The sequence below is a fragment of the Thalia democratica genome, chromosome 6, assembly GCF_965202585.1.
Source record: "Thalia democratica chromosome 6, ktThaDemo2.hap1.1, whole genome shotgun sequence".
Taxonomy (NCBI): Eukaryota; Metazoa; Chordata; class Thaliacea; order Salpida; family Salpidae; genus Thalia; species Thalia democratica.
The window spans coordinates 18,137,725-18,161,706 of NC_139170.1; the positions used below are offsets into that span (position 1 = coordinate 18,137,725).

The 23,982-nt window shown below is 25.5% G+C and overlaps 2 protein-coding genes across 2 annotated transcripts; both read left to right on the top strand.

Moving 5' to 3' along the window:
• Window positions 1-9,054: 9,054 nt before the first annotated feature.
• LOC145838009 (uncharacterized) lies at window positions 9,055-10,997 on the top strand. Its single transcript, XM_082945525.1, has one exon. The coding sequence runs from the start codon at window positions 9,064-9,066 to the stop codon at window positions 10,486-10,488; it is 1,425 nt and encodes a 474-aa protein (XP_082801651.1). The 5' UTR covers window positions 9,055-9,063; the 3' UTR covers window positions 10,489-10,997.
• A 290-nt stretch (window positions 10,998-11,287) lies between these two features.
• LOC145838614 (uncharacterized) lies at window positions 11,288-16,536 on the top strand. The gene is made up of 4 exons (XM_082946234.1): window positions 11,288-11,435; window positions 14,034-14,270; window positions 15,395-15,547; window positions 16,082-16,536. Exons 1-4 carry the CDS (start codon window positions 11,289-11,291, stop codon window positions 16,091-16,093), a joined length of 549 nt encoding a protein of 182 aa, XP_082802360.1. The 5' UTR covers window position 11,288; the 3' UTR covers window positions 16,094-16,536.
• Window positions 16,537-23,982: the final 7,446 nt, after the last annotated feature.

A 23,982-nucleotide genomic window follows, 5' to 3' on the forward strand; every position in this document is an offset into this window, starting at 1 on the left:
AAGCTTTGCGAAGTTTTATTGTATTAACAAATTAGAATAGGGAAACGCCGTAACCTTTATAGAATGCTCAAAATCAAAAGAAAAATGTCTTAATATGACCCTTTGTCGTAAGTCTAGCGGTTGTTTTAGTCTTCATATATCTTGTCATTACATAAAAATGTTTTTATATCCATATATATATGTGATATAATTTACAATTAGGCTTGATAAAACTTTATTTGTAACGTGTTTGCTTCGAAAACGATTTTTTTTTTAAACTTGTTACTGAGCTCTATGCTTCAAAGTTAGTTATTATTATATTCCTACGAACTATTTTCCCGTTAATACTTTATTACTAGAACATTTAAAACAATTGACATTTTAAATACTTTATACATATTATTTTTATAATAATTTCATTGTGTATGTTTTCTGAGATATAAGTAATAAGATGTTAAATCTTAGAAGTCGATACAAGAAGAGCCCATTGGAAAGTCAAAAAACTACTTTTATACGCTAAAACTTAATTGCATTACGGCGTTACGCTACTCATAAAGTATAAACAGCTCTACCAAGTTTTTTGCTTTTGACTTTGTAGAGTTTTACAACTTTATGAGCAGCGGAACAGTGTAAGTAAATTAAGTATTAAGTCTTGATTTAAATTGTTGATCAATACAAATTTTCTTGAGCTTTACGCTCTTATCTTCTGTATGTAGTAATAATTAAACAATATTTAATTTTTCTACAAATCTCTAACAAAACTTTTTAAGGTATTAGTACAATGTGGTTTTATACTTTACGACCAAAATGTTAAGAATTTGATCGTTATCGATTTAAGTAGTAAAGCTTGTGGAAATTTTGTGTAGACTTAAAAAGACGTTTATATATTTAAGCTACTGTATTGAAATGAAATTTTGTTTTTTTTATGCAATATCAGTACTGGATAAAATAAAAACATTTTTATGTAAAGAATTTTTTTTTTAATACTAAAAACAATTGATGCCAGCCGTATATTTAGAAGATAAACTTATAATAGTTATTACGAATAACAACTGTTTCTATAAGAAAATAAAAGTTATAAACATTATAAACTACTAATCACAATGGCATTGAAAAAAATTAAAATTTGTTTTATTACAGCTCTTATTTTTAAGCCTAACTTTATGTTTTAGTAGACATTTACTACCGTTTAATTTGTGTTTGTTTTTACAAAATCATACTTTTAACCCGACCATATCATTTATAACCAAGTAAATAATTTAAATAAGGTTTGTATTTAGCATAAAATTTTGTATTATAGCAAGTGATTCCGACCTTTTTTATAAACTACGCATCTTTATTTTAGAGTATTATATATTTTTTTGAATTGTAAAGTATAGTTTCATTATAGTACAAATTTTGTAGTTAACTACAAGTTGTATAGAAGCAAAAAAACAATACTTATTGTGTATTTATATATAGTTTAGTACGAGAATTTTTTTTTCTGTAATAATTGTTAAACTATTCTGATAACAGAACATATCCTCAGCCAGTTTATTAAAATATAATGAAACATCATTCAAAATGTAAATGCAAAACCAGGGGTCGGCAGCATTTTGTAACTCGCGAGCCAATTTTCCTATTAGAAATTTCTCATGGGCCGCACCAAGGGCACCACAAGCAGCAAAGGGGCCAAATAGGAGGCTATGAGCAATTAAGGGACCACAAGGGGGCCATTAGGTCATAATTTACTAGATATTCTGGAGTTAAAGTTAAAGAGCGAAATAAAAAAAAGGTCTTAGATGTTTTTAATTGGAGTTTTGAAACTTACACTAGATATTCTGGAGTTGAAGAACAAAAAGGAAAAAGGTCGGCAGTTTTTTGAGTCATCTTTTTGGAGGGGGCTTTTTTAATTTCTTTAAATGGGGCCTTTTGAAAAAATTTGGGAAACCCTGATATAGTGTTTACATACTTTAAATTATCTTAAAAACATTGAACGGTTGTGCAATTTCGTTGTGCTTAGTTTTTAAACTAATAAATTTACTAACGTAAAAATGATTAAAATTTTAAGTTATGTTTAGCATTTTTGTTTTGACTTATACTTGTATTTGAATTTTGACTTCATTTTATTTTAATAAACTGCTCAGGATCTGTTCTGTTCATCATAACAGGGAAACAATTGTTTTTGAAAAACATAGTGATGTAATAAGATATACGGCTTTGAAATTTGTTGTACAAAACTATCATTGTTTATATATTTCAAAAATTTCTTTGCTAAAAGTGTTTTACAACATTTTCTAGCTTTATAGCTTAGTTTTTAACACTTACACTTTTGGCAAATATAAGTGCTGTTATACAGTGCAGGGTTTCTCAAATTTGGTAAGATGACCCCCTTTGGGTGCCATTTTGAATTTTATGGGGTAGTAAGCTGGGGGAAATGTGAACAGAAAATGGGTCATTCAGGTTATAATTTAAAACTTACACTAAATATCCTTGAGTTGATGATGGTGATAAAAAAAGTCTTAGGTGTATTTAAGTATTATTTGTAAAACTTGTACTAGATATTACGGAAACATTTAATACTTACATTAGATCGGGTTTCTCAAAGTGGGCCATTGCTTTTTTATTTCTCCAGGGGGCCTAATTATAAAAATTGGGAAACACTGATATAGTGTATATATTTTACCATAAGCTAGTTCTTATCCTACAATTTTACAAGTATTCTTGATAAAACTCTTAAGTTAAGTGTTTAAACCTAGTTTTTAATGTTTTTTACTTATCTTTATAGTTTTTTCGTAACTATTTGTAACAAGTGAATTTTGCATGCTTTTAATCGTTTATAAGTACGTTAATCTCCGGAAAACTGTTTATATTTTATGAATGTAATCAAAAAAAAAAATTGAAAATGTTATAAAGGGGTATTAAAGTAAATTTAACGCTCGTGTCGTATTATTGAATAACAAAAAAAAGGGCTTAAATAATTGGTCCTAGGTTAGTAGTTATATTAGGGGCTTTAAAATTTAACAGATGTTCTAATAGGATTTAGGACCTGAATCAGGTCACTAATGTAATTGTAAATTTACAGGTCACCTGATGTACAAAATAAAACTTTTTGGTTATCGAGTCGTAGACCACTTGGATCAAGCTTAACTTTTTGTCCAGGACAATTATTACTAACCTCACAGAAATACCAAATGTGCTAAATATTTAAAAATAAACACTTTAAAACTTATTAATAACTAAATCAAAAAGTTTTTATTCTAAAAAACAAAATACTAATTGACTTTAAAAATAAGTTATTAGTCACCTTAAAATAAATAAAAAGTTTCAGAAGTGTTTAGATTTTAGAATTGAACTATCTTAATTTAAATTATGCTTCTTATAAGAATAAAAAATTTTTAGTAAACTTTTTTTTATTTTCGTTGAAATTAATTCGAACACTTCTTTAGTAGATTAAAAAAAGCGGTTAAAAATAAATTGTTTTGGCAGCTTTAAATGTATAACATAATCTAAAACAAAGTTAAAACTCAAACAGAATTAAAGCAAATGTATATATTTAAAGAGTGTTTTGTTAAACAAAGATTGTGTACTTTAGTAAAGAGCACATTCTGTGTATATATTTAAATGTGTTGAAATTTTATCTATTGAGAAAGGTTACTGAAGTTTCAGAATTTTAAATCAGTTGACTGTAATTATATGTATTTTATATTTAAATAAAAAATGTCCATAAGCAAAAAAATATGTGAAAGCTTAAAGTCATAAGTAATTATGAGTATCATAAAGTCAGTTGATTTTTTGATAAAATATTTTTAACTGTCAAGCTACACACTATTTACTTTATAAACACATAAAAGTATTATTGGAAAGCTAATGTTAACTGTAGAAACTATGATTAAAATGCCACTGTATATTTAATATTAGTATAGTAAGGGAAAGTGATAATATAACTAAAAACCAACTATTTTGTAAAACATAATACTGTTATAAACCCCTTTTTTTTCTCAAATAGAGTCCATATCAAATCTTACATAATCATATCATATATTGTGTGCAATAGTTCAATACTAAATAAAAAATACTACTCATATCCAGTGAGTAGGAGTCCAACAATTATCTTCATTATTATTTTTTTTTATGGTAGAAAAACATCAGACTTACTCTTCCCTCTACAAAAATAAACATTTTTTGAAGGTCAAGCGAGCAGTTTGTCATCACCCAACTAACCAAAAAAATAACCAAAAAAAAAAAAATATCTATTTAACAGAGAAAAAATCCCTTCGTGACACTCATTTGGCAAACACTCACAAGGTTAAAGCCTCAACACAAAAAAACACAAAATGTAGGAAAATCATGAAGCTCAAATCCCAAAATAAGCATCCACTACAACAAAAAACACATCAATAATCCAATCATGTGATCACTGCCACCAGTGTGAACTCACAATCAGCTGTTGCAAACTCAAATAAACCAATATCTAATTGAAAGTAAAGTGCTTACCACTTATCCGGACTTCACTTATCTGGATACTCACTTATCCCGGACAGTTTTGGTCAAAAGAAAATTCAAAAAATTTTCAATATTAAACACTAAAATTTTTGTTTGATACAAATATTTAAGCTTTCATGCTGTAAGAAAATTTTATTGATTTTATAAATTCTGAAAAACATAAGAAAATTTTTATTTTTTTAATATTTAATTTTCAAATAAAATATAAAACAGACGTCTATTCTTTCTTATTTTAATAAAACTTCTAACCAAAACTAGTATGTTAGGAGTGATATTTTTGATATGTTAGGAGTATTGACTTTAAACTTAGTCAAAGTTTTTCATTTTTCTTTATGTCTGTTTTTTTTTTTCTTTGTTGAAAAGTTTTCACAATTACTATGTATTTTTTACCATAACACTTTTATTATGCATTGCATTATATGCAGCAGTTATATTATGAAAAAAATATTTTTTGTACTTATCTGGAATTTTGGTTATCTGGACATGTTTACAGAAAAATCTTGCCCAAGTGTCCAGATAAGTAAGCACTGTATTAAGTTCAATAAAAAAAAAACTAGAATAAAGAAATGCTGTAAGTAGAAAAAAATGTAATACTGTTTGTATTTAAAATAAATGTACATCAATAATAATATCAATAAAATAATAAGTATTATAAAAATTTGTTAGTATTAACTTGACATAAAACTGAAAAAAAAAATTGGGTTATGATTAACTTTAGGTGGGCACCAATATCGAAGTATAATTCAATATACAGGAAATTTTCAGTTTTATTTTGAAAGTATACTTATACTACTAAATGTAATTTTAGGTGACTCTTCAACTGTATATAACAGTGTCATTTCAACAATGCGACTTTAAACTATTTTTTATTCTTTTAGTATTATGGTTTATGTAGGTTAAATACTACTGTGAATTAATTATAAAAATAAAGTTGGTCTTTAGGCCTTATTTAAATCTAACTATAGTGTCATTACAACCAAGTGTCATTACAACTAAGCAATATGTAACCTACATAAACATTTTACATTATCTATTAATGTAAAATATAATTTGAAATGACACTTAGTTGAAATGACACTATCATTAGATTTAAATAAGGCCTAAAAACCGACTTAATTTTTATAATTAATTCACAGCAATATGTAACCTACATAAATCATAACACTAAAAGAATAAAAAATAGCTTAAAAGTCGCAATGTTGAAATGACACTGTTAAAGAGTTGAAGAGTCATCTAAAATTATAGATTAGTATAGTATTATATTATACAGTTGAAGAGTCATCTAAAGTTGCATTAAGTAGTATAAGTACATAAGCAGGGCGAAACAAAACTGAAAATTATTTAAAATAAATCTGAAAAATTCCTGTACATTGAATTTCACTTCGATATTGGTGCCCACCTAAAGTTAATCATAACCAAAAATTGTAACATTTTTATACTTTTACCTCTAATTTCTAATAAAATGTAAAAATAAAAAATTAAGCAAATAAAATTAACTATCTTAATCTGAAACAGTAACAAAAAGATAACAAAAAAATAATTTACCAATAAATATAATTTATTTCAATAATTTAAAACAATCACTCTTTCATTACAAGGACATTCATAAAATAAAAGACCCAAACATCACAATCTGATGCCCATATAACATGAATTAAATTTCAACACAAACAAAACATACATACAGAAGCACTCTAGATCTAGTCCTTGTAGTTATTAAACAAAAAGTAATTATATATAAATTTATAAATAAGCTTTTTTGTATTTGAAAATTTTAGTATAGCTTTGTCTGAAACAGTAGTTAATTAGATTTGTTTTTGGACCCCGGAGTACGGCTTATCTGTTTTCTTATAAATAAATTTAAAATAATCTTTTTTTAATTTTTTAAAAGTTTCAGGGACACTAGACCAAAACTTGGGACCCAAGTTTAGGCCAAGTCTTGTTCTAGGTCTTTGGTTAAAAAATTCATTTTCTTTGAAAACCATTTGTTGTGTGAGTGAAAAGAGCTAGCAAGTGTAAATCTATTATGCTCTACATCAAACTCTGTAATAGTATTAGGTATCAATTTACAATTATCTATCTTATCAACTTACAATTATCTATTAAACTATCAATTAAAGATATAAAAACTATTAGTAATAGATATTAGTTTTTTCTTTAGTATAAATACTTTAAAGTTAAACTTTATCTATAAAGTTATTAAATTCTTAGTAATATTTTTTTATCTGTCAACCACTCAGTTTTGTTCTTGTAACATTCAACTCAGAGAATTTTTAAATCTGTCATTAGGACCCTTATGCCATCGGCCAACACATATTTCTGTTAGTCCAAATAGTATTCCTTGAAAGTAGCACTGATATTTAAACTTAATGAACATTTACTCACCCTTCCCCAACTGGGCCAACACAGCAAACCATAGCTTACATGACAAAAAAAAGTTAATAAAAAAAGATTTATTTTCAGTTTAAATAACTACTTGCCTTATACAGGGTTAATAGACTTCAGGCTGATTACATTTTTATAATTGTTCTTTTATCAGAAAATTTAAATTTGTACATTCCAAAAATTAGTTTTAGCATTAAAGATCATGCATCTAGTTTTATAAATAGTCAGTTTAGTCTGTTAATATCATAGGAGATAAAGCACCTTTTTACAAGTTGATATTATTTTAAAGATCATAAATTTAGCTAGCAGTTGCTGTAAATAAAATTCATATTTTATAAAATAAATAGACAAATAGACAAATAAATTCTGACATATTAGAGTACAGAGTCTGTGATCTTAACAGGTTTCTTATGGAAGGAAGAAAAAAGACGATTTCATTAAAAATCAATTTTCTCTTACTGCTTTTAAAAGCAACTGTTCTCAAACGTTATCAGTCTAATCAAAACTTAAGACATATATAGCAAATTAAAGACAGAAAGTGCAATATGTTTCTTATAGGAGGATAAGCCTTAATCTATAAATAAAAATAACAAATAAAAATCTATCTCCTATATTTATTAAAAAAAGCATAAATTTTTTAGAAAATGTTCTTTGCGATTGTTTATAAGAAGTTGTCATAATAATTTTTTATTACAATTTTATACCCAAAAAATTACAACAAGTCTGTTTTATTAAAAATAAAAAATAATCAAAATTTTCAACTACATAAAAATAAGTTATAAATGTTGCAAGGAACAATTTCTAAAAATTTGAAGTGATTGTCTCAAAAATATAAGGAGATAAAATTTTAGTGTACTTATTTATTTACTGACTTGGTTTTCTACTCCTATTAAAAATCTGTTGTACTACCTGACTTTAACCTGCTACATTTTGAAAATTATTTTAAATATGAAAAATCAATTTTTAGCTTGGCTAGAGCTCTACAAATTAAAATCAAATTGTAAATAAATTATTTTGTCTCCTTATGGTTTTAATCAGGAATTGGCAGCCTTTTCAATTTGCCGGCCAGTTTTTTTAGAAAATTGCTTGGAGCAGCACTGTATAAAAGTGTAATTTGTGTGCCACAGTTATTTAAAATATTTCAAGTAATCAATATGAAAATACTGTTTTAAACAAAAATAAGTTAAAATGAGCAAACATATAGCTCTAATAATGACTAGTTTCTAAATTAAGAGCCTATTATCTGTAAGAATTTTTCTTATATTTGGATTTAAAATGGTATGTTTTATGTTAAAAACTACTTGTGGGTTGCAGATTTTGCTTTAAAGACCATATTTGGCATGCGGGCCAAAGTTTGCTGAACACTGAATAAAAATAACACTGTAGGATTAATTAAAAACAATTGAGTAAATGTTATTTTAAACAAAAAAAGAAAGGCCATTGTTTTTTAAACTTTTGTTTAAAAAGTGCATATTTCTATTTTTTTGTTGTTAAATATTTTTTTTTTCTTATAACTCAAAGACCACTTCCTAACCTAACAATGTGATGTAAATTTATGAATATCGTTAATCCAATAAACTTGATATAGTGTTTTAAAGTATTTGCCATTATCACTAAAATCAAAAAAAAAGTGTTAAATATTTGAAAGCAAAGTAGGCTTTCATGCATACTTATTGGTGTTGTATAGTTATTTGGTATTTAGACCTAAAGTAATTCTATAAGAGTAAAAATGTAGAACAATTAATCTGTATGGTAACAATACTAAAGTAATATTTCCAATATATAGAAAAATAACCAATTGTAAATATGACTAAATCTGTATATTTTTTAGTATTTAAAAGCAGCTTTTATTAATTTTACTAGGCTATATTTACAAGGATTTTTTAATTTAAATATCAGTTAAATTTTGAATTTTTATTTCCAGTTTTGATTAAAATATTTTTTGATGGTCTTGTTTCTTCTTAGATGTAGTTTTTTTTTTCCTTTTAAAAGAAATCAAAGTTATTTAACATTCTAATTCCAATGTGTTTTATATTATTGTAACAAAGTGAAGTTTAAATATTTCAATGAAAACTTTATTCCAGTTTAGTGCTTTTAGAATGTTTTAAACAAATCTAGTTGCATTAAATAAAAAACAGTCATATACTTAGTTGTAATCATTTTTTAGAAAGTTTCATAGTATTTAAAATAACTGTTTTCAGAGAGTAGATTTAAATGAAAGGAAGAATTGTTGTATACACTTTAACTGGTTGCCCTCATTGCAAGAGAGCCAAGGCAAAACTCAAAGAACTAGGCCTTGAGTACAGTGAGATTGATGTTTCAATTTACAAGGACCGCAGAGATGAAATGATAGAAAGAACTGGTGTTCACACCCTTCCACAAATTTTTTTCAACGAGGTTTTTGTTGGAGGAAACTCAGAGTTTCAAAGCTTGAGTGAAGATGAGTTAAATGTTATGATAGAGAAAGTAAATAATGAGCCTTCACCTTCAAATGCTCCTCAACCTATTCCTGAAAGTCAAAAAATAAGCAGTTCTACTCATTTAAAGGACATGCCCAATGAAGAATACAGTGAACTAATTCCTAAAATAAGAGCTAGTCAAGTTGTAAAAAGCCACAGCCGTAAAGTTATACACAGTTTTGCCAAATCATTTACAGGAGCAGATCTTGTTCAGTATCTTGTAAGTAATGAGGATATGTCAACAGATAAAGCTATGGAAATAGGTAGATACTTTGTTGAAAATCTCATTGTTTTTTCTGTACACCCTGAAAAGTTTTTACCTTTTAAAAATGATTCTATTAATTTATATCGTTTCATTGAAGATAGTGAATCCAAGGCCCTAAATGCAAAAAAACCTTCATATAAAAAATTTTATTCACCGTCTGCTGTTGGTCTTATGGTAAGAAATAGTATCTTGCATTTATATGATGAGTTTTTGTCTGAAGATGGTCTAAGTGTAGATTATGATGGAATAAAAAACAGTGAAAAGTTTGAAGAGTTTGTTAATATATCTGCTTTGTTACAACGTGTAAACCCTAAAACTATGACACTTGAAGAAAAACTGTCATTTTTTATAAACATTTACAATGCTTTAGTAATACATTCAAATATAATCAATGGCTTTCCCAAAGGTCAGGTCCAAAGGTATAAGTTTTTTAATAATACCAAGTACATAATCGGTGCTATTGATTACTCACTCCAAGATATAGAAAATGGAGTTCTGAGAGCAAATAGAAAAGGAGTTGGTCAGCTTACCCGTCCGTTCGGTAAATCTGACCCCCGCTTGGAAGTTGCACTTGAAAATCATGAGCCATTTATTCATTTTGCTTTGGTTTGCGGTGCTAAAAGCTGTCCGGCAATCAAAACTTACACTTCTCATTTTGTTATGAAAGAACTAAAAATTGCAGCAGCTGGTTTTCTGGATGCTGAAGAAAATGTGTTTGTTGATGGAAACAATGTCAAGCTCAGTATGATTTTTAAATGGTACGCACCTGACTTTGGTAAAGACGAGGCTGAGTTGCTTCAATTTATTTCTACTCACATGACTAATGAGGACAGACAAGAACAAATTAAAAGTTTGGTAGAAAAAAAGTCATTTAAAGTTTCATACTTTCCTTACAATTGGTCTACCAATAAGTAGAAAACAGAACTATGCTTTGTTTTTTTGCAAATATATGTTTTTCTAAGTTTTGTGATTTTCTTATTTAGCACCTCACTCAGCATTTAAAAAATTTGTACGCGATTTATTAAATGAATCTTTGTAACTTATTAGAATTTATTTTTTTATTGCTAAAGCATAAGTTGTACTTTTATAAATTTCCTTTTATTTTAATCTGTCAGTTATTGTTAATAGATTTTTGGTTTTTGAACAAATGCTTAAATGCTTTTTGGTATTCACTAGTTGTTGAAGTTCCCAGATCTATGTTCAAGTCTCGCTTTTAGGTATAAAAAATTTTACGAATGAATTTTAATTGTACTGGATTCGTTTAAAAAAGATTGAACTAAAAGTATTTAACAGTTTAGTTCCCTTAAATCAATTGTTTTTGTAATTAAATGTGTCCTTCATTAAAATTCCAAAAATGTTTTATGAAAAATTTATAGTAAAAAAGTTTCACTCTGAAATACTATTGGTTTATGCAAGTTCTTTTTTTGTGCAATTGCTTTGTATATAAAATCATCATTATAATAATAATTGGTTTCTAATTCTTTATTCGAATTAGAGTACTCTCTTTGTTTTATGTTTTGTTAATTGTTTCTTAAGTTTTCAATTTTCAGGTTAAAAAAAAAATGTAATAAAAATACTTTTAATTTAACTTTTGTGATGAGTATTTTACAGTTTAATAAATGATTGGTTTACGATTAACATTTCTCTATTTTCAATTAAAAGAAAGTATGTCTATAAAATACTTAATTAGAGTTGTAAATTGTTTTACAGAATCTATGAGAACTTTTAAATCTTTTCTGGTTTGTGGTAAAGTTTTACAAACTCTTAGTGTCACCACCATAAAAACGCATGCAGGCTTAACTAGACCGTGTTTTCAAAGAAGTCTTAGGCTTTTCCATGTTTCTACAACACACTTAAAAAAGGTTTATTGATTTTAAACAACTAAAATCTGCAATATTTTTTTTAATAATATAAGTTTGTTTGTTTTGGTTACATGACAATTCAAATTCGGACAACTCAAATTCCAACAATTCAAATTATTAAAAAATATATTTAAAAGACTATATCTCAATAAGTAATATAAATTTGAAAAAAAAAAAAATATTGTAGATCTTATTGATATCTACAAGCCACTTCTTTATTTTTGCAAAGCCTTAAGTATTTTTCAAGATATTTTAAATTTACTAAAAGTAACTATGTTTTTTACTTTGTTGAAGCCATATCTCAAAAAATATTTAATGTTTTGCAAAAATAAAAAATGGCTTGTAGATATTAATAGGACCTAAATAAAAACAAGTTTTATAGTAGTCTTCCTTTGTTGTACCAACATATTTTCTGTGTATTAACGAATCAAAACACTTCAACTGGGTTCTGTAAAAATATAATTACTGTAATGAAAGAATAGAAACATAAAATAAAGTAGGTGTATTCATGTTTTCATTAAAATTAAAATAAAATAGTTTCTACAGATTTTTACAGGTTTATATTTAATAATAGGTAAAATACTTAATATTAAATCCGACTGTTATAGTTAATATTAAGTATTTTACCTATTATTAACTATTAACCTGTAAAAATCTGTAGAAACTATTTATATTTTAATGAAAATATGTATACACCTACTTTATTCTATGCTTCTATTCTTTCACTACAGTAATTATATTTTTACAGAACCCAGTTGAAGTGTGTTGATTCGTTAACACATAGAAACATATGTTGGTACAATAAAGAAGGATAACTGTATAATTTGTTTTTATTTATATTCCAGTGAACTTGTTTCACTAGGATCTTTTGTTAGCGAACGATTAAATCTATATTTTGAACAGTTAGGACCTAAATATGTATTTTTTACATTTGACAAATATACATTACTTTTTTAGTAGTGGCCCTTTCAATTTTTTTTTAGGAATTTTAATTGTCCGAATTTGAATACTCAAGCACACGTTTATTGTATACCAACGTACAATTTTAAGTTTTATTGTAGCTATTTTTGTATGAAAAGTAAGTTATAATTATCGTAAAGAACAAAACTTACATGATCTATTGTTTTCTTTATACCTTAAGCATATGTCGCTCTACTTTATCTATTAAGTATAGATCACTTTAAACCAAATTTAATAAAACAACTTATTGTCAAAGAAGTAAATTGTATTTTAACTGTTAGAAAATTCACATTATTGTAGGGTTTGCTTAAGCCGTATTAGAGTTTTTATTTAAAATTAGTATTTAATTTTTTGTCAAGTTATTTTATTTAAATCACCTCGGTTTAAAAGTCATTTAATTCAGTTAAGGTGATGAAAAGTCATAAGTTTTAAGCAATTACTTGTTAAAATGCATTAAAATACCTTAACTTTTTACTAGTTTCTTAAGTTCTCGCTTTTGTAATTACACTGTATACTACTCGAAAAAATCATACAAAATTAAATTTTAATTTTTAGTCTAATTATAATTATTTTGCATAGCTAAATACCAATAAGGGTTTACAAAAGTCATACAGCTGTGTTTTGTTTAGTCAACAACATTTTGTTGTTATAAGGAACCAGGAAAATTTTAGCAGATTGAAACGCGTTTTTATTTTTATTGAGAAAAACATGTTTAAGCTAGTTTATATTATTCTAATCGAAAACTGATTTTAAAGTTTTGTATTTTTTAAAATTATGTTTTTGAAAACTAGTATTTAGTCTCTTAAGCAAACAAGTAAATACTAGTTTATAAGTTATCATAAGATATTATTTCACATCAAAACAAATTAAAGTTGTAATCACAACCTTGTTTTCAACAAATCCCTGTGAAGTGGTTGCTTAATAACATAATTAAAGTTCAACGCAAACAACCTATTTAAAAGATGAAGTTTACTATTTAGTGAAAATGTAAAATACGATATGTTTTTTTTTATGGCTTATAATATAGGTAATATTGAAAGTCCTGATTAGTAGTGTAGCTTAAATTACTTGATATTTATTTAAATACACTGTTTTGTCTAACTTCTAACGATGTCTAAAAATTTTATTTGTTAATGTTTTTATTTATTTATAAAGTTTCTATTACCGGTAAAAAGTTTAATATCGAGACTTGCTTATCAAAACAAATGACTTATAATTTTTAATTTTGTCGTAATATGTTTATACCTACGATCATTTAAACATACTTCAGTTTTTTAATATAATATTAAGTTTACATATATAATTATTATTATTAGATTGATTTTTTTTGTTTATACATGAGGCATTTTTACGACAAAAAGAGTAAATGTTCAACAAACGCTTTAAGTTTATACTGTACACTTACTAAATACACGCAAACAGCATTATATATACCAGCATTAATCTCTTTAAACATTTTATGCAAACCTAAAATCTTTTTTTTTGAGTAAGTTTAAGTAATATATTTTTTTTCTAACTTTAAAGTACTGGATATTATCAACAAAAAACATTGTACTTTTAACCTTTTTCTTACAATTACAAATCCATATCTTCAATAAACTTGTTTGGCAAAAAAAAAAAAATTGATTATATTTTCAGTCGAATTTCTACGAGGCTCCGGAAGATTTTGATGAAGAAGAAGCTGATGAGGAGCCGAAATTTGCACCAAATGCCCAGCATCCCGACCACGAGGACATCAAGTTTAATTTCTGCGATCGGAAGGCGCTCACTGTTGCTGGGAAAACTTTCAGAATAAACCCGAAAATTTTAGAAGACTTGTTTTATAACGCCTCTGTCAGAAAAAATCACAAACGAATCAAGAGTAAAGACACATTGGTAGTTTTTTGATAGATAATATTTATTTATGTTTAAATTTTATAATTAAAAGTAACAATTGTGGACAGCTTATAATTTAAAAAAATTCACATGTGATTGTTTAAAATATAAATCCAAGGAAAGTGTATTTAAATTTAATTTAATTCTCAATTAATGTAAAAGTGTACATTGCAACTTTTTTGAAAATAATATAATATAGAGTATTCAAAAACATATCCAAACATACTGTATTTAAATATATATAAATTGCTCTTTTTTAGTTTTAGTCCGACTAATAACTGTATTGAATTAATCACACAGCTAGTATTTGTATATAAAATGCCGAACAACATTGAGCATATTAGCTATAAGAAAAACAAAAGTTTCTAGTATATAATTTAGTTATTTATTTTTTTTAATTAGTTAACAAGCTCTCTAATGTTAGATGTTTTTAAAATATTACTTACGATAACTAAGTTTTAGTCATTATATTTTTAGTATTCTATTTCATTTATAAATTTAACTATATTGATATATGACATTATCAGATTTATACTTGTATTCTAATTATATTATCAATTTGTTAATTTTTTTTTTTGTAATAAATCTGATTTTTAATTGATTTCTGCTTGTATTTTTTTCTGAAAGTTTTATAAGTGCCATATAATTTATTTCAAAGCAAAATGAAAACTTTTGTTAAGTTTTTAATCCTAGTGTAAAATAACCAGTGTTTTTTTTACACAATTAACAATTAGTTTTTTTATAATGGTTTATGTAAGTATGATTTGCTTGTAAAGTTTCAGAACATGTTTGCTTATTTTTTGAAGTTTTGTAGCATCTTTATATATTTTAAGTTATAGTACATCTGGACCAAATTCAAAACTGTATTGTTTTTTAATTTTCCTTAAGAAAAGACCAAGGCTACATTTTTTTAGGGATTTAAATCCGTTTGTTTCAAAACTATAAATTATTGACGAAAAAATTAAAAACTGCAATTAAAAATATACAATTTATAAGGAAAGATGAGTAAATTTTTATTTTCGATATCAAAAATCCGCAGTAAATATAATAATGTTTAAATAAAAAATGTATATTTTCATAACATAAACTAAAAGGCTTTAAATATTGACTGTATAACTTTTCAGTTAAAAGTAGAAAAAGATGTGTTTGACATCGTTCTAAATTACAACGATGACTGGGTTGAACTGAAAAGAGTTCAAATTCTGGCTTGTAACAACGAACCACCAGCTAGCATGTGGGTGAGAAAATGGGACCTTCTAAAGCTTCCTAGAATAAAAGTTTGCTTGTAATTCATTTTTTTTTTAGTATTAAAATACTTTAAACTTTAAGCCTGGGATCGGCAGCCTAAAACTCACGGGCAACTGTAGTTTTTTCTTAAGACACAAACTTCTAGTTAGATTGTCTTTAAATTATATCAAGGTTTTTCTATTAATTAAGTAAGATTAATATTGATTTTTTAGAATATTAAATTTAATTGTTTTGCACATGTTTTTTTGAGCAAAAAGTTGTTTTTCACAAACTTCTGTTATGCAGTTTGCAGTTTTTCGACCCATGGTTAAAAACTATAACTTAAAATAGTTTTGAGCTTTTTAAATTTAATAATGATTATTTTTGTTCTACAATAAGTTATTATTAGTTTCATAATGAAATAACATTAATTAAAAAAAAAGATATTTTAGTTCCACTTAAGTTAGTATGAAGTCTGAAATAAATACTTTATTTTGAAGTAATTAGTTTTTTTACATAAATTAAAGAACTTGTTGAATAGTTTTCTTATTTATCAACTAAATATAGATGATTTTTTTTTACAGGAAGAAAACTGATTTTGACAAAAGTACAGGTATGACTATAAAGAAAGTTCAATCAAGTGCTACGTTTAAAAAATATAGTGTTCAAACTATAGAGTGCTATAAACAATTAAATTTTCCTGTATACTATAAATGTTAGTGAATTGAAATTTTAGTTAAAAGGGTAACATTGATTTGCAAATTGTTTTTTTAGTCTATCTGTTTCAACAGTAATATAGTTGTAAAAACTAGATAAATTTTTGTAACAAAAACTTGATTTTTTCTGGCTTTGTAGTAGACTTAAAGAAAATCTTGGAAAAAAAGTCTAATGTCAAGCACTAAGACATTATTATCTATTAACTGTTCTGGAAAAAACTAATTCTTAAGTAAAAACTTTTTTATAAGTTGTTTTTAATTAAATTATGTAGCATATTTTAAAAAGTCTGTTAGCTGCTATTTTGTTATTTAATAAAACTCATCAATTTTTGTGTTTTTTGTATATATAGCGAAATCATCATAGCGAAATCATATGTTTTTGAAATCATCAAAGTTCGAAAACTATTTTAAAATGTTTTGTAATCAATATAATATTAACAATAAGAATGATTAAGATTCACTTGTACTTAAAAATATTTTCTATGTATTTTGTATTTGGTTAAAATTTTTTATTCAATATTGAGTGGTTTCAAAAAACGTTTTTTTTTTTGACAATTAAAGTTGTAAGGTTTCAATTTAAAAATATAGAAATCATTGAGATCTAATTAGTTTACTTTAGTAACTTTTATTAACTCTGATAGGAATTATAAAATCATTGGAAATCTGAAAGTTATTCACAATTAAAATTTTACATAAGGGTTGATCATGCCAATTCGATCATCAGTCTACCGAAAGCTTGTGGTCTGATGATCGAACTGGTATGGTCAACCCTTATGTTAAAATTGAGCTTGTCTCACGGCATGCAAAAGTCCAGGCTTCTGCTCTGCTGACTTTCGCCGATGTTTTTGTTGATTGTATTAAAAGTTTTACACTAAAACTATTTAAATTAGTTTTATATATCGCTATAAGTTTAGGCATGTTGTTCTATTGGCAATTTATTTTAAAGAAGAAAAAGTATTAAGTAGTTTGTACACTTGAAAGTATGGTAAAGAAAATAACTATTCGAAAGTATAAATTTAAGCGTTTGTTAACATAGATCCGAGCGAAACAAGTTCACTGGAATATATAATAATAACAAACCAAACAGTATTTTTTATTACACTAAGACATGTTTGTGTGTGTAAACGGGTTAACACACTTTAACGGAACTATGATGATAAAGAAAATATTCATTTTAATTTCAAATGTATAAATAGATCATTAAAAAACTAGTTATGAAAGAAAGGTTTTTAGTATAAGATACTCAAGTTTCGAGTAAAAGTAAACTTAGTATTGAATTAAAACAACAATTTTCAGTGAAAAATGTTTCAAGTAGATACTTTAGTACTGAAAATATGAATTAATTTTACTACTTTTATTGGTATTTCTTATATTCGCTTGAGGCTGTTTACTTCTTTTGAACTAGAGTTTAAAACTAATATAGTTATAAATAGTTTTTATGGGTTTTAAATACGTATATACTAGTAGTGATTAAGTATGTGTTTTGCAATATGATTGGTAATATATTACCATCCACTTAGCTAAAGATATTTTAGAAGATAGTTACATGATTTTAGCTATTACAAATATATTATATTTTGAAGTGCTGTATCTGACATATATTATTTTACTTAATAATTCTACCGAACTATATATGAGTAACTATTCAAATCTAACGAGAACAATATTAAATATATCTTAATTCTTAGTCCAGCTAGTCTTTTATAAGTAGCGGGTCACGTTTAATAGGATTAGTATTTCCCATTCTTGTTTTTCAATTTTAACAAGAATGTTTTAAGTCATGTAATAAATGATCACTTAATAAACACTAGTGTTAAATGAAAACCAAGTTAAAATTATTCTTTGTAAACATAATTTTTTTAAGCACTAGTTTTTAATTTTATTTGTAAACTTGCCACAAGCTATGCTTAGCTGATTCCTGATCAATTCAATGCTTTTTTATTATAGTCTAAATTTATAATAATTACTTTACTCCCTTCCATTTTAAAAGGTGCAAAATAGTTATAAAGCTTTATGCTAAGATAGAAATTGTAGACTTGTTTAATTTAAACAATAGTTTTAGTTAAAAATACTAAGAAAATAAGTAAGTTAACTATTGTACTGGTATTATATTATCAATAATAATAATGATGTTTCAGTTTTATTTGCTGTTCTTATTATGTTATCTTAGTAATGTGTAAACTAGTTGTTTAGCAAAATAGATTAGAACTAGTCTAATTATACTAAGTTAGTTTGTTGTATGAAAATCCTCTAATTCAGGGTATCACAAAATCATTTTCATAAACGCCTCTTTGGTATAAACTAAAAACTAATCGCCCACATTTATTAGATACCGACATTTTACTGGTTGGTTTATTATACTTTTCCACCGTCTTACTAGCTAACGCCCCTAAATAGGCGATATTTACCACTTTGAAAAACCTTGCTACACATTAAAATATTCCAAATTTTTTAGTTTTTGTAATAGCCGATGATAAAAAGCTGCTAAGTTTGTACCACTTTGTAGTTTTAAAAAGTTGTAGAACCAAAAAGTTTAAGTTATAATAATTTTTTTTTTAACTTCACCTAGGAAAACAACATTTTAATTTCCAAAAATTTATTATTTTACATACATATTTTAAAGCAGAATTAATACAATAGTAAATAAAAAAGACAAAGTAAAATATACCGTGTAAATAATTAAAGACTAAAACCTAAGCTTATCTTAAAATTAATCAACTAATTTCTTTATATAATAAGCAGTGCTACTCGAGGTTTGTATGCTTAGGAACAGTTTAATACAATCTATAAAGCGTTTTTAAGTACATATAACCTTAAATTGTTTATTTAGTGAAAATGTTGTAAAGTAACAAACATGTTTATTTTAAGTATATTAAAGCTATACTACATATATAACTACTCTAAAATAAACAAACTACAAAAATTAACAGTAAATTAAGTATAATTTTTAGCAAACTCAAAATAGCTTTCCTTTATTAAGTATAGATTTAAACACATCATGTTACCAAGAAGAACAGATAAGCTTAAAATACGTGATATCACAAATGAACATAAAAGCTTAATATCTATAAATAATAAAACTTGTAAAATATCCCCATAAACTTTGATTATAAATTTTTTTTTTAATAAAAATACAAGTTTAGTACGTAATTTATTTCGTAATTTCTCTAATAAAATACTCAATTTAGTGAGTTTAATTAACAAAGGTAATATAGTTCTCAATAACTTTGATTATTTTACAATGTTTTAAATATTGTTCAATATAAAAAGGTATAAAGTCCTGGAAATACGTTAAAAGGTATCCAAATAGTGTACGACTCGATAACCGAAAGGATTTTCGTGTACGAAGTCCTAAGACCAAATATTTTGAGCGATCTTATTTTTGTCGTTCAATAAACAATAGTAATAACTACTAATAAAATTACAAAAAATTTAAAACTTATTAATAGACACTTAATTTTACGGAATTTAAATTAAAACTAAACTATTTTCTTTTAATACTTTCTATTTTAATTATCTTCTCTATAGTTTCTAGCATTTTTTAGCTGTTTTTATTTCCATAATTACAGTATAATTTATCATAACGAAATTTAAATTAAGGCCTAGAATAAATAAAAAACTTACTTTATTAATGCTACAATTTGTTAATATTTTTTAAAGCGCAAGTGTTGTAATTGTTTTGTTTATAACTATAATGTTTTTTAATTGAATTTTTTAACTACACTGTTACACTTTTTAATTATTATAGCAGAAACTTTACATACATATGTTAGCTTTATTAGAAATATATTATTTGTCATTAAAAAAACATAGAGTAATACAAAAAGCTTATATTAAATAGTTATTATTGTTGTTAGAAAGTCTTCACGGGCTGCACTATATAGAAATAAGTCTTTATGAGCATTGTTATGGTTTTGATAGCTTTTCTAATATTTATATATACATATTAAATCCAACTCCCTTATTGCATTAAAAACAATTATCTGGTTTTTAACATTAAGTTTTGCAATGAATACTATCACAATTGATTTTTAATAACAAAAAAAAATCATATTTAAAACATTAGTTATGCAATTAAAAGTGGTAATTTTACCTGAAAGAATCTATATATTAAAAAATGTGCAAAACAACCTGAAATATTAAAAAAAATCCTTGGAAAACTACACAGAAATTTTTTCACAAAACAATTAAATTCAGATTAAAAATAACCAACTTAAATACACAATAATAAATTTCTGAATTATTCAGGCTTATATTTAATTGAAAAAGGGTTGCCATACACTCAGACTACACAGAATAATTTAAGCTCTAGGTATGCTTTTTGTTGTAACAACAAGACTCAAAAATTTTTAGTTCATTCTATTATAAATAAACTTTTAATGAAATGACAGAATAATAAAATAGTTTACTTGAAAATCGGACTAGGCTTAAGGTGACCTAAATCCCGACTTTGAACTTCCGTTGCAGTGACAAAATACCAGTTTTGGTCAACAAGATTTAAGGACCAAAAAAATGTAGATAAATTTAAAATTTGACGTTTCAAAAATTGTCTATTGGATTTTTTTGAAGTCTGAATAGTGTAAAATTTAGATCAAATTTTTGCCTTTTACGACACGTTTCGATTCATTATTTTAGTTATGTAAAGTTGTTTTTATTTTTTAGTTCAAAAACTTTTTTAGGATATGGCAAAAAAAAAATTAACTTTACTGAGTATAAATTTTTTCATATGAAAAAAATTTTTCTTTCCATTACCTTACTTATTAGACATTCGAGTACATTAGAAAATTTCCAACTATTTTTTGAGACTTTGCCCTATATAATTTTTTAAATTGTTAAAGTAGCAAGCACCTCTCACTTATCATTAATGAGATATATTAAAAACGAGATAAGCTTAAAACAGTTGTGAGTCACTATCAAACAATTTTTATATAATCAACCTCCTTTTATTGAAATTTTTATTAAATTTTTGAAAAAATATTGCATACTCAATAATCTGCACCCTCAAACTTCAGTAACTTTGTTTACTTACTGAAATATGTTACAAAAACATACTATTTTGTTACAAAAAGTGTAAGTATTTTTTTAAATAAATAATGCTTAAATCTTTTAAAAAATAGTATATGTTTTAAAATTGGTTACCACTTTTTAAAAGAAGAAAAATAGTCTGAGTTACAACAAACTAGCCGGAGTTTATTGAAAATTGAAAAATGTTAAAAAAGCTAAAACTATCATTTTTTAAAATCTTTGCATTTTAAAAAATTTATAAAAAGGTTTATAAAGATAATTCAAAGCTAAAAAAATTGTCTGCGGTTTTGCATTTACAAGGTACCTGAGTTTTATTAAACTTACGAACAAGATAGAAACAGTATAAACCTTATTTAAATTCAAAGTAGCTTAAAATATATTTACCTAAGTAGCCTAAGTGACTGGCAACTTTAAAACAAATTATTAAATTAAAGTTTACTTAATCAATAAAAAAAACTTTAATAACTCTGTATTAATATTAAAAAAATATTTTTTTATTATACTGCAAAAAAAAAGCGTTTAAAATAATCGTTCTTAGGACCTGGCGTACGAAAAACGTTTTGGGAGAATTTTCGAGGACCAGTTTCTCATAAAGTTCTACTGTCAAGTTGTTTTCGTTTCAAAAAGGCGCTCAAGTTGTTTGTGAAAATTTAATAAAGCTGTGGGGATAACGTTAATTCGGTTACATTTGAAGGTTATCTGTAAATGTAGTTGACAGCGCCTTAGTTTTTAATGCTGTTGATCTTGAAATTTTGTTGTTTTTCGCAGAAAATGCCTTTGCTTCGAAGACGGAACAGTCAACGGCTTACGGCACCTTAAGCTTAACAAAAAACAGGCCATAATTTTTCAAAAATATTTTTAACAAGCCTGAGTCAGTGTTGTGGCTACTGCTTTTTTGGAAATATCTTTAAGTTTCTGATTTATGTCTAGGTTTTATAATGCAAAAGTGTTTTTGGGATATTTTTTTTAAAAACTTCTAGTTGCACGAAAAAATATATTCAAAAACTGTAGACTAAGTTAAGCTTTATTTGTACAATTGTACGTTGTTAAAAATTCACACTTTGCTCGACACCAAAATCGATGTTTAATGACAGGTATTAGCCTTAAAACTCGTTATTTTACAAAACGTATTTAGGAGCAAAAATTCTAGTCTTTTTTTTTCTCGTTTTTTACTTAAAAACATTGTATAACTATTTTATCAACACTTTCGAAATCTTTTTTATTTCAATTATGTTAGTACAATGACAAGTATATTAATAAGAAAAATTTAATATCAAAAAATCTAAAAAATTAGCCGTGTGTTTTGTATACACCTAAAAAAATACAACCTTTACTTAAACTAAACATAAAAAAGTTGTATTTAAACTTAAATAGCAAAACATTTGTTTTGAATTTGGGGATTAATTTATATGAAATATATAAAACTTTAATTGCTAGTTAGTGAGAGAAGTATTGTACTAAAACAGATTTGTAACCAAAATGCATATTTATACCGAAATTAATAAATGCAAATCAAAAAGAAGTTTTCAGAGTTATTTTAAATAAATGAATTTTTCTATAGGTTATAATCAAATTTAAAAAGCTTAACATGTAACTTATATTATGTGACAGATTTAAAAAGTTTTGATAAAAAGTAGTAACTTTTGTAGAAGTGTAAAAAAATTAGTGAATTGTCTATGGTAAAGCATAAAGTATTATACTATTCATGCTTATGGTAATGGTTATTGATAGGAGGTAAACTTTGACATGATAAGTTAGTTGTTCTGGACAAGATGTTAAACTGTATCTAAGTGGTGTGTAACTCAATAACTGTAAGGTTCTTTGTGCACCAGTTTCTAGATTCTAGAACCAACAGTCTAAATGTCTTTTTTGTTGTTCAATAAGCTATATAGAAGCTATAGGTTCATTTTCATAGTTTCCAAATTGGTAAAAGTTAAAAAAATAATTGCCCCTTTTATTAAGTATTTCTCTGTTTACTATGAGATATTGTTTATAAAACAACAGAAAAAAAATTCTGAAAATAAAAACCTTACGGTTATTGAGTTGCACACCACTTGGAATCCTTTTAATGTCTTGTCCAGGACATATTAGTTTGTTACCCATTTACTTTTCAACTTTTTTCTAGTAATTTCCCGCAATAACCAAATCAACCCCAATGATACAATACTGCCCTCTTTGGGAAACCCTTGGTTAGAGTTTATAGGTAGAAACTAAAGTTGAAGTTTAATTTTTACAAGAAACAATATTTAAAATTATGTAGTTGTTTTTTCACTTGACAAATAAGTTTTGACAAATATAGGTTTTGTTATAAGGTAAAGTTATGATAGCTGTGAAGTTTTTTTTTACATTAGTAAGAACGATAAAAAACTAATGGGTTCATAACTGTACATTTATCAACATGTCTGCAAAATTTAAAATTTTATAATTAATTTTATGTATTATAGTGCTTTTGGAAATGTTCTATACTTTGAAAAAGCAATTAAATGTGTTAAATAAGGTAAAGTTTAAATGGTTGTAAATTGTCTAATACATTAGTTAGCACAATAAAGAACAAACAGGATAATGACTGTAAATTTAAAAACATTTCTGCTAAACTTGAACTGAACTTTAGAAAAATTGTTTAATTTGAAGTGATTTGCCTGATTTTTACCAGTATATCTTTTTCAAGTGAAAAAAAGTTTTATTCAAATAAATTTAAAGTAAAAATAAATTATTTATGGGTCAAGAGTAAGTTTTTTGATTAT

What these genes read in the sequence shown, in the direction of transcription:
- LOC145838009 (XM_082945525.1), top strand. Translation starts at nt 9,064, where the DNA reads ATGAAAGGAAGAATTGTTGTATACACTTTAACTGGTTGCCCTCATTGC.
- LOC145838614 (XM_082946234.1), top strand. Translation starts at nt 11,289, where the DNA reads ATGAGAACTTTTAAATCTTTTCTGGTTTGTGGTAAAGTTTTACAAACT. An exon ending in CTACAACACACTTAAAAAAG is followed by an intron (nt 11,436 to 14,033) that starts GTTTATTGATTT and finishes TTATATTTTCAG; the next exon opens with TCGAATTTCTACGAGGCTCC. An exon ending in TCAAGAGTAAAGACACATTG is followed by an intron (nt 14,271 to 15,394) that starts GTAGTTTTTTGA and finishes ATAACTTTTCAG; the next exon opens with TTAAAAGTAGAAAAAGATGT.